Source organism: Euleptes europaea, chromosome 19 (genome assembly GCF_029931775.1).
Source record: "Euleptes europaea isolate rEulEur1 chromosome 19, rEulEur1.hap1, whole genome shotgun sequence".
In the NCBI taxonomy this organism is placed as follows: Eukaryota; Metazoa; Chordata; class Lepidosauria; order Squamata; family Sphaerodactylidae; genus Euleptes; species Euleptes europaea.
Genome location: NC_079330.1, coordinates 33,306,388 through 33,322,426, shown reverse-complemented (window position 1 = coordinate 33,322,426; position 16,039 = coordinate 33,306,388). Strand labels below are relative to the sequence as shown.

Sequence of the window (16,039 nt, the reverse complement as noted above, 5' to 3'; positions counted from 1 at the left end):
AGCTCCCTGCCCTCTTCTAAGTGACAGCCCTTTAAATACTTAAAGAGAGCAATCATGTCCCTCCTCAACCTCCTCTTCTCCAGACTAAACATTCCCATGCTCCATCCCTTTGGGCCCTGCCAGAAACGAAGCTCCTGAATTGATTTTCCTAATATGTGAATAAATATGACAAGTGTCTTTATTTCTCTTCTTTAGATTGCTATGGGGATTCCTCTCCACAGGATCAAGGATATCCGGGTGATGTATGGAATCTCCCCCTGGGGAGACACCCCCATTGATTTTGATAACTCTGCCCATGTGCCTTGTCCCCGGGGTCACGTGATCGCTGCCCGCATAACCAGCGAGAATCCTGATGAGGTTAGCCCTTCTTTCCTTGATACCTCTTTCTCTTCTTCTTTTTTTTTTTCAAAACAAACACTCCTTGCTGGTGGCTGTACTAAAACCCACAAAGGGCATCTTTTTACAAGCAGCCTGAAAATTCCATAAATATTCACCTGTAAAATCTACAATGAAGTTGCCAGTCTTCAAGCTCTATGCATTAATGTCTGAGAAGTTGAAACTTCATCTGCCTAACCTCCCCTCCATCCTAGTGGAGGAAGAGGAGGAAGACGCTCTAGCCTGGGAAACATAGATCTCTGTGATAACATCAGGGATAGAGATAATACCCTTCAGATAGGGCTCATCTATACACCAGCAATAGGAAAAGCACAGCTGTTGGGTCTGTCCTGAGGAAGGTAATCTGTGATGCTCAGTTTGTTTTCCAGAAGGGAAGCCCTTGTCAAGTTAGGGGTGCCCTTAGGCCCCAGCAGTTGGCAGGGGACACTTCAGAGTAGAGGACTGGGAATCCACTTTCACCAACCCCTTTAGAAGCTGACAAGTCCCTGCTTCTTCTGGATGCTGCAGTGAAAGTTTTATCACTATGTAAAGGGGAAAATTTGCATCTCAGTAACTAACTTTAATTAAAAACACATTGCTGGGTGGGTGATAGTAAGAGTCAAAATGCAAGAAAAGAGGAGGAGGAATATATCTCTAAGAGTAAACGGCAAAGGTCCCTTCTCCTAGCCAAGCATGTATATTTGCGCTGTTTCTTGTGGGGATTTTAACTTTATTTGTCTTTGGCAGAGCAAGTCTGGCTGAAAAGGAAGGGCATAAATACATGCATTAACAAATAATTCAAACCCACCTTCCTGCATGGCCCCCTGCATTTTGCACATTAAAAAAAAAGACTGTATCACATGAATTCACCTGAAGAACTAATAAAGATTTTTTGGGTGGCAATTAAACATGAAAATCCAGCCCTACCTGTGGACTGTGCAGGCTTTCATAATGCTACCTCTTGCTCTGCAGGGATTCAAACCCAGCTCTGGGACAGTCCAGGAACTGAATTTCCGCAGTAATAAGAACGTCTGGGGCTATTTCAGCGTTGCTGCTGCCGGGGGCCTTCACGAATTTGCTGACTCTCAGTTTGGCCACTGTTTCTCGTGGGGAGAAAACCGGGAGGAAGCCATCTCGTAAGTCAAGGGGGGAAATGCCTCAAGTGAACTAGGGGGAAGTGGTCTGGATCAAGAAGCACCCCTCAATGTGAGGCAGGATCTTGGCCGGGGCTGACCCATGTCTACTTTAATCTCTTGTGACCAAGGCCTGTGGTTGCTACCAGGATTTCTGAATCACTATGGTGTTGATGATGAATATTGGGGATTGTGCACTGCTAGATTTGGAAGTGGGAGGACTTCCCAGGTCAAAGGCTATGGAAGCAATCATTGGGATATGGAGGAGGAGGAGGAAGAAGAGTTGGTTTTTATATGCCAACTTTCTCTACCACTTAAGGAAGAATCAAACCGGCTTACAATCACCTTCCCTTCCCCTCCCCACAACATACATCCTGTGAGGTAGGTGAGGCTAAGAGAGCTCTAAGAGAGCTGTGACTAGCCCAAGGTCACCCATCTGGCTTCATGTAGAGGAGTGGGGAATCAAACCCAGTTCTCCAGGTTAGAGTCTACCACTCCAAACTACTGCTCTTAACCACTATACCACACTGGAGAAAGTCTTAGTGGCCTAATTTCTGTTGTGAATTCCTGGAGGGTTAAAATGAAGAGCCAATGTGCACAGGTTGTTGTGTGGTGATTGTTGGCATGTTATGTGGGCTAGGAAGCAGCAATTGATCACACGGGAAAAAACCCTATGTATGCAGTTGTCACAGATGAAAAGCTACACCTGGGGTCTGCAGCCTTTTTGAGCCTGCAGGCACCTTTAAATTCTGGCACGGGGGGGTGGGCACAGCTACATAATGCCTGCCACTAAACAGCTGCTGCAGGAGGCAGAGCCGGCCATAAAAGGGCTGCTTCAGCTTACCTTCAGTTGCACGGTGAAGATCCAGGTGCGGTGGTGGCAGTTGCTGCCAAAGCAATGTTGTAGAAATCTGCTCAGCCAATCAGTAACCTTCCAGGACAAAAGTGCCCTCTGGCCTTGCCCACTTTCTCAAAGCACTTGGTAGGTGCCAGGAAAGGAGTCAGTGGTTGCCCATTGGGGATCCCTGAGCTACACACTTGGCTTGAATTTGGCTGGTGGCAAGGCCAGCAACGATGGGTTCTAATATTATGAGAGAGGGAGAAAATCTTCTCCCTGTCCACTCTCTCCATACCATGCATAATTTTATAGACCTCTGTCTTGTCTCCCTTCTTCCCCCAGAAATATGGTGGTGGCTCTGAAGGAGCTGTCCATCCGCGGAGACTTCCGAACCACAGTAGAGTACCTGATTAAGCTACTGGAGACAGAGAGCTTTCAACAAAACCGCATCGATACTGGCTGGTTGGACCGGCTTATTGCGGAGAAAGTGCAGGTAAGCTTGGACTCCTTTATCAGATTAAAATATTTGGGAGAGGGGGTTATTGCTAGCAAACATGAATGTTTCTTGGCATAAAGTGATGGAAGAATCACCACACCTAGAAAGCTGTTGCCAATCAGGATTGCCAGTAAATAGCCAACATGTGCCACTGGTCAGTCTCCATATAAAGAACATCAGAAGAGTCCTGCTGGATCAGACCTGTGAGGGTCCATCTAGTCCAGCATCCTGTCTCATGCAGTGGCCGACCAGTTCCCCGGAGGTCCAACAACAGGGTATAGAGGCTGAGGCCTTCCCCTGATGTTGTCTCCTGGCACTGCTATTCACTGAATATGGATGTTCTCATTAGTCCGCATGGCTAGTAGCCACTTGTAGACCCATCCTGCATGAATCTGTCTAATCCTTTTTAAAGCCGTCTATGCCTGTGGCCATCACTACATCCTGTGGCTGCGAATTCCAAATTTAATCACTCTTGTGTAAAGAAGTATTTCCTTTTGACCATCCTGAATCTACTGCCCATCAGCTTCATTGGGTGCCTTTGAATTCTAGTATTTTGAGAGAGGGAGAAAAAGTTCTTTTTAATCAACTCTCTCCAGCCCCTGCATAATTTTATAAACCTCTAACATTTCTCCTCTTAGTCGTCTCTTTTCCAAACTGAAAAGATCCCAGGTTCAATCCCCGGCATCTCAAGTTAAAGGATCTGGTTGTAGGTGATGTAAAAGACCTCTGCCTGAGACCCTAGAGATCCGCTGCCAGTCTGAGTAGACAATATTGACTTTGATGGATTGATAGTCTGATTCAGTATCAGGCAGCTTCATGTGTTCATATACTTGGAGTCGGGATTTTTTGGCCCCATGTGCATCACTATACTTACCAACACTGAACTTCATCTGCCCCATTGTCGCCCACTCACCCAATTTGTAGAGATCCTCCTGGATCCTCCTTGGTTTTCAAGATTCCTTTTTGGAACTGATGAAGCTTACTTATGCAGAGATGGACCATTAGTCCATCTGGTCAATATTAGTAGTTGGGACTCTCTCCAAGCCCCTTGGGGTTTCTTTCCCACTGGTGTATCCACAAGCCACACCAAGGACAGTCCAATGCCAGGGAATTGATGAGGTTCTGCATTAACTGCTTAAGCCAGTTACATCAGCCAGCTCATGAGCTGGACAGTCACAGTCCTCCCAGGGGACCAATTTACCTGTCATCACCTCCACCTGCTTCAACTAGGGTTTCCAACAGGCCTGGAGGAAAATGCCCTGTCCCTATTTCCAATAGTGTGGGAATGAGCAGATTGATCTTTTTTGTAGCATGGAGGTAATTAACATTAACTGATAAATAACAACATCCCATTAATTCTCTATTCAAGGGACAGGACATCTTTTTCCCGCTCTGAAGGAAGGGCATCTTGATCTTTGGGTGTTTCTCGCCCATTGCTAGGGGTAGGTAGGACTAAACTAATAACTTCCTGTCTCCTGGCGAAGAACACCTCCCCTTCCAGTTCGTCTCCTGCCTTCGCTGGGGTGAGAGCGTTGCAGCAATAGCTGCTGCCTAGGTCTAGTGAAATTAGGTTAGAATAGATCATTTTCCTTACCTTGTCGTATCCAATCGCTTTTTAAATTTAAGCTCCCGGCTCTGCCGACTATCAGCTGAGCCGCGGGAGAACAGCTAAGCTGTGGGAAAGAGGTGACAAACGAAATGGCTACTGGAGAAGCTGCATCGGAGGACATCGAGCTCCTTTCCAATGCAGATCAAGAATTGGCCTTAAAATCGGATCCCACCATTAGCCGCCCTGGCGGACTATCAGAGAGGGAGACTGGAAAGTCGCTGCCGCCATCTACTTCGGCTGCAAAATCGCTGAAGAAAAACAAGTCTAATGGTGGGGGGAAAAGGCAGCAGCCGCAAGCGCCAGCTTAAGCAGAGTTCCGCTTCGACCTCTAAGGTCCTCGCCGGATCCTCTGCTGTGCCTTTGGATGTGGAGCCCAGGATACCTTCAGAGGGTAAAGTAACCCCCCCTTCTGAGGAAGGGGGATCCCCCAAGAACCCCACGTTTGAACAGGTATATAATATGATAGAGGGCTCCATGGAAGGACATTTTCAGAGGCTCCAATCTCTTATCCTACCCTTCCAGCAGGGTTACCCTCCTCAAAGACTCCTTCAGCCACTTCCTCAAGGGTTTTCATATAGTTGGACATCTTCCCCTGGGTCCTCAGCCATATTTGAACCCATACAGGAGGAGCCTGGCTACAGCCAAAGCACCCCCTCTAGGCAGTGGCCCACTAAGGCAGCTATGAAAGCAGTGCCAAATATCCAAGAGCAGAGAAATGAAACCTACCAAGAGCAGAGAAATGAAATTTACCCTGTGGATAGGGATTCTGGGGCTAACAATAAGGAGGGAGAGTTCGTTTCAGATGAAGAACTCCCCATTGTTCAAGAACAGCAGCCTTGGCTGTTCTGTTCTGATGATTTCCAGCCTCTTTTGGCCAAGGCATTTTTTGCTTTAGACCTATCTGATGAAGCTGAAGCACCTGAGGAATCTAAGTCTAAATCAAGACGTAAAGGTTCCAAGGAATATTTCCCACAATGGAGGCCCAGACTATTAAGGTCCCCTTACCAGAATACTTTGAGAAAGTTATTAGAGCTGAATGGAACAAACCCCATAAAAAGGAACCCTGTCCTGGCCAATACTTTCAGTCCTTTCGATCCTACCATACCTTATCCAGGTTCAGACAGGATCAGAGACGTCCACACTGGGCTCCTCAGAGAGGGTCCTTTCGATGTTTCAACAGATTCAACCGCCCCTCACAACCACAGTCCTTTAGGGCGGACAAACCTGACAAATTCTTCAAAGGAAATAAGCAGTGACGCCAGGGATCCAATGGTGGGGGGAAGGTTACAACTTTTCCTTCCACAGTGGCTCCACTCCCAGACAGATGCCTGGGTACTACAACTAATTCAGCAGGGATGTCTAATAGAATTTCATCACAAGCCTCCAGATCGCTTTGTTGCATCGCCATTCTACCGCAGTGCTGTAAAACATCAGAGAACGATGGAAGCCATTCCTCACTTGATCCAGATCGGGGCCATAGAGGAAGTACTTATTCAGGAACTTCTCCAGGGAGTTTACTCCATATTTTTCACAGTCCCCAAAAGAATGGGGACTGGAGGGCTATCCTGGATCTCAAATTTCTCGATTGATTCATCCAGGCCAAACATTTTCGCATGGAGACACTGCGAACCATCATAGAGGCATTGCGTCCAAACACCTTCATGACATCCATAAATCTCACAGAGGCTTATATGCATATCCCCATCCATCAGTCCCACTGGTGCCTTCTGAGATTCAACTATATGAACCTTCATTTACAGTTCAAGGCACTACCATTTGGATTGACATCTGTCCCCCGAGTTTTTCCCCCTTTTTTCCAAAGTGATGGTAGCTATTGTGGCGATGTTAAGGAAGAACGGAATCCAAGTACATCCCTACCTAGACGACCTACTCATATGCGCCACCTCATACAACCTGGCACTTCAGTACTCCACTCGAGTCATCACGGCACTTGAAACGCACGGCTATCTTATAATCAAAGCCAAAAGCTTGCTAAGCCCATCACAAAGGATCCTATATCTGGGAGTGGTCATAGATTCCACCACCAATTCAGTATTTTCCTCCCAACAGACAAGGCCTACAAAATTGCGGCGGTGGCCAAGTCCACGGTAAAGTCGTCACAACATCAACTGATGGCTCTGACAAGGCTCCTAGGCCTCATGGTATCCTGTCTAGGCCTGATTCCTTGGGCTAACTTCCACTCCCGACCACTTCAAGCAGCACTGCGTCCATTCCAGCTGTTCATCACACACAAGATAGACAAGACCCTCTCCCTCAGTCCTGTGGCCAGGACGAGCCTCTTATAATGAACCAAAGTCAACAGTCTAACAGTCGGACAACCGTATCTACACAAAACAGCCGATCCAGGTGTTTACAGACACCAGCCTCGAGGGATGGGGAGCCACGGTGGCAGACTCTTTGGCTCAGGGCATATGGAGCCAGTCAGAAACAACTCTCCACATCAATCTCCTCGAACTCAGGGCAGTACGCCTAGCCCTCATCAAATTCCACTACCTTGTCAGAAACAAACATGTGCTAATCAGGACAGACAATGTGGCAACCAAGGCCCACATCAACAAGAAGGGTGGGTCTCGCTCCTCTCGCCTGCACCAGGAGTCATCGGCCATCATGATCTGGGCAGAAAAAAACCTTTTGTTTCTCAGGGCAGAACATGTACGGGGCATCCACAACATTCAGGCAGATTGGTTAAGCCGTCAGACCCTCCAGGAAGGGGAATGGATGCTGAATACACAAGTCTTTCAAGCCATCACCAGCTGGTTTGAAACGCCCACGGTGGATCTGTTCGCCTCAGTCCAGAATCGTCAGGTGGATAGGTTCTTCTCCCGGTTCTACCATCCGAAAGCAGAGAAAGTGGACGCTCCTCTGACTCAGTGGCCTCCGGGTCTCCTATATGCCTTTCCACCACCGCCTATCCTTCCGAAGGTCATCAGGAAGATAAGGGTGGAAAGAGCGGAAGTCTTCCTGATCGCTCCCAATTGGCCACACCAGCCGTGGTTTCCGGCACTCGCGGGGCTCTCCACCAGGGCACCTTGGCAGATTCCGACATCCTCGGATCTCCTTCTACAGGGACCAATGATTCATCCAGATCCAGGATGGTTTCAATAGACCACGGGTGTGGAAAGGGCAAGGCTCTTAGCCCTTGGTCTATCCATGGAGGTGGTGGGGACCATCTTTAAAGCCAGACGTCCTTCTACTACAAGGATATATCAATACACCTGGAAAGCCTTCTCCAGGTGGTGTCACCGGAAGACAATCAACCCTATCTCTCCTAAGCTACCTCAGTTACTGGACCTTTTACAGAACGGTGCACAGCAGGGCCTTAGAGCGGCAACCTTATGAAAGTCTGTCTGGATATTGATGGGATTCCTCTGTCGTTGCATCCTCAGGTTAAACTTTTATTAAAGGAGTAGCTCAATCTACCCCTTCGGTGACTCACCGCTTCCCTACCTGGAGACTGAACACTGTACTTTCTGTGGGGACTGGTGGTGGCAAAACCAAAAGTCCCTTCGAACCTATGAGGGAAGTTCCCTTACGATTAGTAAGGATGAAGACCTTATTTTTAGTTCCCATAACCTCTGCCAGGAGGGTTTCGGAATTGGGTGCCCTCTCTATTTGCAAGGACTTATGTATCTTTCACAAAGATAAAGTCGTTCTACGTACTGATCCCTCGTTCACCCCCAAAGTGGGTTCCCGGTTTCATTAGTCTCAGGGGCTTCACCTCCCTTCCTTTTGTCCTAATCCTTCTACTGCCAGAGAGCGGAGTTGGCACACCTTAGACTTGCATAGAGCTATTCATATTTATATATCTAGAACTGAATCCATTAGGAAAATGGAATTATGTTTATCTCCATTTCTGCACTCAACAAGGGACTTCGCATGTCCCAACCGTCTATCAGCATATCCATTAGACAATGCATCAGAGAAGCCTACCTAGCCAGTGGTCTCCAAGTTCCGAATGGGATCACAGGCCATTCACTACGAAGTGCAGCCACGTCGGCCGCATTTTTCAAACAAGCCTCAACTAAGAGATCTGTAAAGTGGCTACTTGGTCCAACGTGACTACTTTCATTAGACACTATCGAATCAATACTATGGCATCTGCTGAAGCAGCATTCGGCAGACGTATTTTACAGCATGTGGTGGAAGATGATGAGGACTGAGTTCCCACCCGTTATATCATTGCTCTTGGAGATCCCAAAGATCAAGATGCCCTTCCTTCAGAGCGGGAAAGGTACATTGTTTACTCACCAAGAAGGTCCTTTCTGCTCTGAAGTAGAAGAGCATCTTGCCCACCCGGAGAAGGCAACATCATTGTATAAGGGTGGACTGAAACTGGCCTATGGATTCGATTGGCCTAATAATATTGTAGCAATACATATTGATTGGTTCTAAGTTTATCGTTCAGTTTATTGTTGCTTGTACTCCTTGTTTGTGAGTATTTTTCCCTGTCACTTGAGCTTGCTGTAGAATAACTGGAGGGGGAGGTGTTCCTCGCCAGGAGACAGGAAGTTATTAGTTTAGTCCTACCTACCCCTAGCAATGGGCGAGAAACACCCAAAGATCAAGATACCCTTCTACTTCAGAGCGGAAAGGACCTTCTCGGTGAGTAAACAATGTACCTTTCACTAGGCCTGCTGGCAACCCTGGCTTTAGCCCAGGTTCCAAGCGTGTTTCTAGGCACAGGTTCTTCCCTGGGTTCCTTAGCTGCCACTTCTGACTTTGGCGCCCTTCCTGCAAGGTTAAGCCCTGTGGTAGAGTGCTGCTGTCTAAGGTGGTGCAGCCCGCCATACTTCTGATCAGGAATGCCGCCTTCCTGATCCCAGGGAGGGCCTGATCTCTCCAGACTTCCACTTCCTCCTGCTGTGTCCTTTTATCTGCTTCTTCCTGGCCATGCCCATTTCCTGCCTCCCCTAGCTTACTCCCTGAGGAGGCTAGTGCTGGCTGTCATGTCTCCTGCCTTCTCCTTAACTGCCCTCATCCTTCCCTCTGCTCTGCCACTGCCCCTCTGCCCCTCTTAGAGCTGCACCCATGTGCCCGCCCTCCCTCCGAACCCCCCAGACTGAGAATGCTTTGGGGCGAGTTTGAACAGAGGGAGGTTTTGACCTGGCTGGGGTCCTTTCATTGTAGATGCTGGGGACTGTGTGGGGACTGGTGGTGGCAAGCAGGAACTCTGCATCTGAGCCAAAGCCTTATAAATCCATGATAACTCTCAAGTAGTTTTAAAATCTTTCTTCTTTTTCTTTCCAGGCAGAGAGACCAGATACTATGCTAGGAATTGTGTGTGGGGCTCTTCATGTTGCTGACGTGGGTTTTCGGAATAGCGTCTCCAACTTCCTGCATTCTCTGGAGAGGTAAAGCTAGGCTTTTGATTTAAAAAAAAAACACTTCTGATTAGTCACACGATCAAAAATTGCCCTCGGGTGGCTGTGCCCTTTTGCGCTGTATAGCTTTGCGACTGGAACACTGGTGTGCCAAAGATCCAGAAGGGCTCTTTGGCAATTGAAGGTGGTGGAGGAAAGTGCTGTCAGGCTGCATCCGATTTATGGCGACCCTGCATGGTTTTCAAGGCAATAGATGTTCAGAGGCACTTTGCCGTTGCCTGCCTCTGCATAGCAACCCTGGACTTGCTTGTGGTGGTGGTGGTGGGGGTCTCCCATCCAAGTACTAACCAGGGCTGATGGTTTGGGCTAGTGTGAGCCATCCAGGTCAGGGTACTTAGTATATACACAGCTTATTTTGAGGGAGGGGGTTGTTGCTTCAGCCTTTGCTTTGATGCAGCAGGCTTTTATTAATTTGATGCTGCAGATTTTTAAAAATAAAATTGTACTGTTTTTTATAGAACACTTACAATTCATACAGTTCATGCGCATCTTACACACAGTCCTTGAACTCCATATCCACAACAAGATCCTCCTCAAATAACAAACCGAGCAGAGCTAATATGTTCTATATCAGTTAATGCATTTCTTATTAGTCTGGACTCACACTATATTCTTTACTAAAACAAATACATTAACGTTTATTAATGGTTATTTATTAGAGGTTTATTAATGGTTTATTATTAGAGGTGCTACGGGGTGGGGTGGGGGAGGTTTGACCCATGAATTGGGAGAGCTCCTGTTCTGGATGGGGTTGCAGCATAGCTTTGTTGTTGTTGGTGCCAGCTGCAACCCTTCCTTGGAGGGGAAGATGTGACCATTGTGGTGCATGCCCTGGTAACATCTAGATTAGATAACTACAATGATCTCTACGTGGGGTTGCCCTTGAAGACTGTCCAAAAGTGCCAGTTAGTATAGAATGCTATAGCCAGAATATTGACTGGAGTGGGTTGTAAAGACCATATTATATTTTTTTAATGTTTTTTTTTTCATTTTTTAAAAAATATTATGAATTTAAAAAGGGGAGCAATACAATCCAAACAACATACAAAATCTATAAAAATATAATACGCATTAAAATTCAGAACATATAATATTCCTGAACAAGCAATCACATTATGAACCGCAGCCGTCTGATTCTAAACTTTTAAGTATATTTCCCATTCTGGCAATTGTAGGAATCCATACTTCGTCTAGATCGTCTATGTTTTTATCGTATTGGTAATAAGTCAATTTAATCAAGACATAGGTCTCTTTCACTTTATCAAACCAGTTATTTAAATCTGGTGAATTTTTACTTTTCCAACATCTAGCAAAATTTATTCTTGCTGTTGTTAACGTGGAGGAATATATTGAGATATTTCTTATGCATGTCTGGTCGACAATTTAATAAAATTATTTCTCGTTTCATGGGAGTACATATTACTCCAGTCTTGTTCCACCTACACCGGCTTCCAGTTTGCTTTCGGGCTTAATTCACGGTGCTGGATTGACCTTTAAAGCCCAGTACAGCTTGAGGCCAGCATTCCTGAAAGACTGCTTTCTCCCATATGAACTCCGGCCATCTTTGGAGGTCCTGCTTTGGGTTCCTCTCCCATCGGAGGCTAGACAGGAGGCCTCCCCAGGAAGGGCCTTCTTGGTCATGGTGCCAAAACTTTAGAACTCCCTATCCAGGGAGATTCGTCTGTTTCCCTCTATAGTTGTCTTTTGCCAATGGGTGAAGACATCTTTGTTTTGTTCGGTATACTCCCAGTAACTCTTATTGGCTGTCCTCTCTTATTGTAGTGTTAAGGTGTTTGTGTGTTTTATATGTTTTATTGAATTATTTATTTTACATATACTTTATTTTAAATACTGTTTTAATGATGGATTTTTTTAAATGTTTGCTGCTTTGGAGACCTTATTTGGGTGGAAAAGGGGCATACAAATGTTTTAAATTAATAACAGATAAATTCTGCATAGGCAAGGTTTGAAACAGCTTTTTATTAAGATGCACTGATAATTGTGGCACATATGTGAGCTATAGAGTTGCACAGAACCCTTCTTTCAAACTGGATGGTCCTGTCTTAATCATTACCAAAGTTCTTGTTGACTGAGAATGTCTTGTGTCTTGCTGCTGCTATTATTATTATTATTATTACTATTACTATATTAATTTCGTACTCTGCCCTCAATTCCCGGCTGAAGCCGGGCTCAGGGCGGCTAATAGCATACAGTCCATACAATGATATCTATTAAATACAATAAAATCATCATAAATAAAACTATACAAATTGGGGAAGGGCCAGTGGTAGAGCATCTGCTTGGCATGCAGAAGGTCCCAGGTTCAATCCCTGGCATCTCCAGTTAAAGGGACCAGGCAAGTAGGTGATGTGAAAGACCTCTGCCTGAGACCCTGGAGAGCCGCTGCTGGTCTGAGTAGACAATACTGACTTTGATGGACCAAGGGTCTGATACAGTAGAAGATAGCTTCATGTGTTCAAAAGATTGTCGAAATCGAAAATGTTTAATACGGTCCCAGACCAACAATAAAAAACTTTTACATGATAAAAATAATAGCTATATACACCAATAAATACATAATCATACATTCGTAGGAGAACTATTAAAGACTTAAGCTTAACTAAAACACTGTTAGAATCCGCATATAAATATAAAAACACTCATTCGTTAGGTTCGACCCATGTTCATCTAGTCTTCATAATTCGCCATCCAAATCTGGCCATTTTAAAGGTTAGCTCAGTGTCTTTATCTGAGAGCATGTTAAAAAGGCGAGTCACTCTAGTTCTCCCTGGGTGGTCAGCTATTACAAGGGAGATGTCTTCTCTTATTTTATTATAAATTTTACAGTCATAAATGACATGTTCAAGGGTCTCTCAAAAGATTGTCAGATAAATAAAAGAGCCACTGCTCTTGAAATCCATGGTCAAAATACAGTAGGGGGAAGGGGGGGCAGCTTAGATGGTAAAAACCGTAGCTGTCCTCAGCCATAGGCCTGTTGGGACAGGTCCATTTCACAGGCCCTGCGAAACTGTTTAAGATCCCGCAGGGCCCTGATCTCCCTGGGGAGGGAGTGCTAGCAGGCTGGGGCCAAAGCCGCTTGTTCTGCTTTGTCTTGAAACCTGCATACTTCCCCCTCCCATACTGCCATGATAGCTCTGTTGTTCAACAATGATTCCGTGCCATCTTTCAGGGGCCAAGTCCTGCCTGCTCATACATTGCTGAACACTGTGGATGTAGAACTGATCTATGAAGGGAAGAAGTACGTTCTAAAGGTATTGTGTCTCTCTTGCAAACAATACATAGTGATGACTATACTTTATTTCTTTATTCAACATCTGTTCTCCATTGCACTCCCAATCAAATTCGATACAGGTTCTGATAAGTTGAAATGTGGTAACACAATTAAACACAACAATAATCTGCACTAAAGCCAGCACACTTGATGGGCCCACCCACATGCCTTGGTAAAACAAAAAGGTTTCTCCCTACCATACCAGCATGGTGTAGTGGTTAGAAGAAGAAAAAGAGTTGGTTTTTATATGCCGACTTTCTCTACCACTTAAGGAAGAATCAAAGTGGCTTACAATCACCTTCCCTTCCCCTCCCCACAACAGACAGACTCCCTGTGTGGTAGGTGGGGCTGAGAGTGTGTGACTAGCCCAAGGTCACCCAGCTGGCTTCGTGTGGAGGAGTGGTGAAACAAATCAGCTCACCAGATTAGCGTCTGCTGTTCCTATGGAGGAGTGGGGAATCAAACCCATTTCTCCAGATCAGACTCTACCGCTCCAAACCACCGCTCTTAACCACTACACCACGGTGGTTAGAATGTTGGGCTAGGATCTGGGGAAACCAGGTTCGAATCCCCACTCTTCCATGGAAGCTTGCTGGGTGACCTTGGGCTAGTCACACACTCTCAACCTAACCTACCTCTTGGGGTTGTTGTGAGGATAAAACAGAGGAGAGGAGAAGGATGTAAGCAGCTTTGAGTCCCCATGGGGGAGAAAGGTGGGATAAAAATAAATAAATACCATGAAAACTATGCAGGGAGAGTTCGGGTGTCACAACTGAAAAGGCCCTGCTCATTGTAATCTCAGCTCTGACTGTAGTGAATGAAAGAACATGGAGCAAGGCTGTACCAGAAGACCTCAATGTGTTCATTGGTTCTTGTAGGTTATTCGGGCTGTGTGACCGTGGTCTTGGTATTTTCTTTCCTGACGTTTCTCCAGCAGCTGTGGCAGGCATCTTCAGAGGAGTAACACTGAAGGACACTTACACTGTCCTTCAGTGTTACTCCTCTGAAGATGCCTGCCACAGCTGCTGGCGAAATGTCAGGAAAGAAAATACCAAGACCACGGTCACACAGCCCGAATAACCTACAAGAACCAATGAACTCTGACCGTGAAAGCCTTCGACCTCAATGTGTATTTGGGGAAAGGTCCTTCCCAATGGTCAGAGTCCACACAGTGGCAGACCCCGTATAAACTTGGGTCTGCCTTAATCATGTCTAAAAGCTGGGTGGAGGTGTTACACCTTAAAAAGGTAAAGGTGCAAGCACCGGGTCATTTCTGACCCATGGGGTGACGTCACATCTGGACGTTTACTAGGCAGATTATGTTTACAGGGTGGTTTGCCACTGCCTTCCCCAGTCATCTACACTTTACCCCCAGCAAGCTGGGTACTCGTTTTACCGACCTCGGAAGGATGGAAGGCTGAGTCAACCTTGAGCCGGCTACCTGAAACTGACTTCCGTCAGGATCGAACTCAGGTTGTGAGCAGAGCTTTTGACTGCAGTACTGCAGCTTACCACTCTGCGCCACGGGGCTCCTTACACCTTAAAGCGCAAAAAAGGTGTGTAGGCTGGAGTAGCTGAACATTCCTTTTACTGGCTGCATTTATTCACTCCAGAGAGCCAGTGGAGTGGTTAGAATGTTGGAACTAGGTTCTGGGGGACCCTGGTTCGAATCCCAGCTGTGCTGTGGAAACTGGCTGGGTGACCTAGGGCCAGTTGCAAATTCTCAACCTCAGCTACCTCACAGGTGGTAGTTGTGAGGATAAAATGGAGGAGAGGAAAATGATGTCAGCCGCTTTGGGTCCTCATATGGCGGGGGAAAGGCAGTGTGTAAATTACCTCTCCTAGAAACTGCCCCCCCCCCCCCGCCAGATTCAGTATTGTGGAAGAAATTACCTAGGGAGAAAAATTGCAGGTTGAGAAAAGAGGTGAGCAGGTGGAAAGTTCAGCAGCATTTCCCCCCCCCCCCACACACACACATGTGACATCACTCCCAACAATAGTTAGCACAAACCCTGGTTTGCAAACCCCTTTGAAACAATTCTTTCTGATCCTGATTTGCTGGCTGATTTTTATGATGTGGCTTTTGTCTGGTCAGACCATCGCACCAATCCATAGTTAAGTTTCCTTTGCCATGTTTTGGTGTGATATTGGAACAGGGCCATTGAAACAGCCAGAAGGCCATTAAGTGATTAATGGTGAAAGCTGACCCCGCTCCCTTACTGTGCACCGAGTAGTCACATTGTGACTCTTCTGCCTATGGAGTAACCCATATAATTCAGGAGTGCTGTAAGAATCAGGTTTGTGTTCCTTTGGTAGCTTGGAAATTCACTTTTGCCATACATCCCCTTGCATTTACAGGTGACCCGGCAGTCTCCCAACTCCTACGTGGTCATCATGAACGGCTCCTGTGTAGAGGTCGACGTTCACCGGCTGAGTGACGGAGGGCTTCTTTTATCATATGACGGAAGCAGCTACACCACCTACATGAAGGAGGAAGTGGACAGGTAGCCCTCTCCATCCCTTTGCTTTGAGGTCACTGGTTATCATCAGAGTGTCAATTTAATCTGCAGTTTAGAAAAATCCCCCTTCTCCTAATTGGCTCACATTCCATCTCGCTTTGGAATGTGAGCCATGTAAAGCCCCTACGCGTTTCGCTGCATAAGCATCATCAGAGTGATCAGATTTCTTTTTGCCGAACCTTTCCACAGCAGTTGAGTTCTTCATTCATTCATAGCCTTATTTATTGGCATAGTAGCTAAAACATCAAGTACAAAAATGGGACAAGCAATACAAAATACAGGACATCCAATGCAAAATACAGGGCCGTTATAAAATGGCGCAGTTGAGTTCTATTAACTGTGGAAATTGCTGTGGCAAGGTCCAGCAAAAAGAAC

At 46.2% G+C, this 16,039-nt stretch overlaps 1 protein-coding gene across 2 annotated transcripts in view; it reads left to right on the top strand.

Annotated features, from left to right (window-relative positions):
- The window catches only part of ACACA (acetyl-CoA carboxylase alpha), a 257,765-nt gene that overhangs the window by 45,266 nt on the left and 196,460 nt on the right, over positions 1–16,039 (top strand). For both annotated transcript variants that reach the window (XM_056865593.1, XM_056865594.1), the window contains exons 11-16: positions 196–357; positions 1,348–1,511; positions 2,689–2,839; positions 9,720–9,823; positions 13,044–13,125; positions 15,504–15,649. In XM_056865593.1, the coding sequence (XP_056721571.1) occupies positions 196–357; positions 1,348–1,511; positions 2,689–2,839; positions 9,720–9,823; positions 13,044–13,125; positions 15,504–15,649 (809 nt within the window). The remainder of the gene's footprint in view (positions 1–195; positions 358–1,347; positions 1,512–2,688; positions 2,840–9,719; positions 9,824–13,043; positions 13,126–15,503; positions 15,650–16,039) is intronic.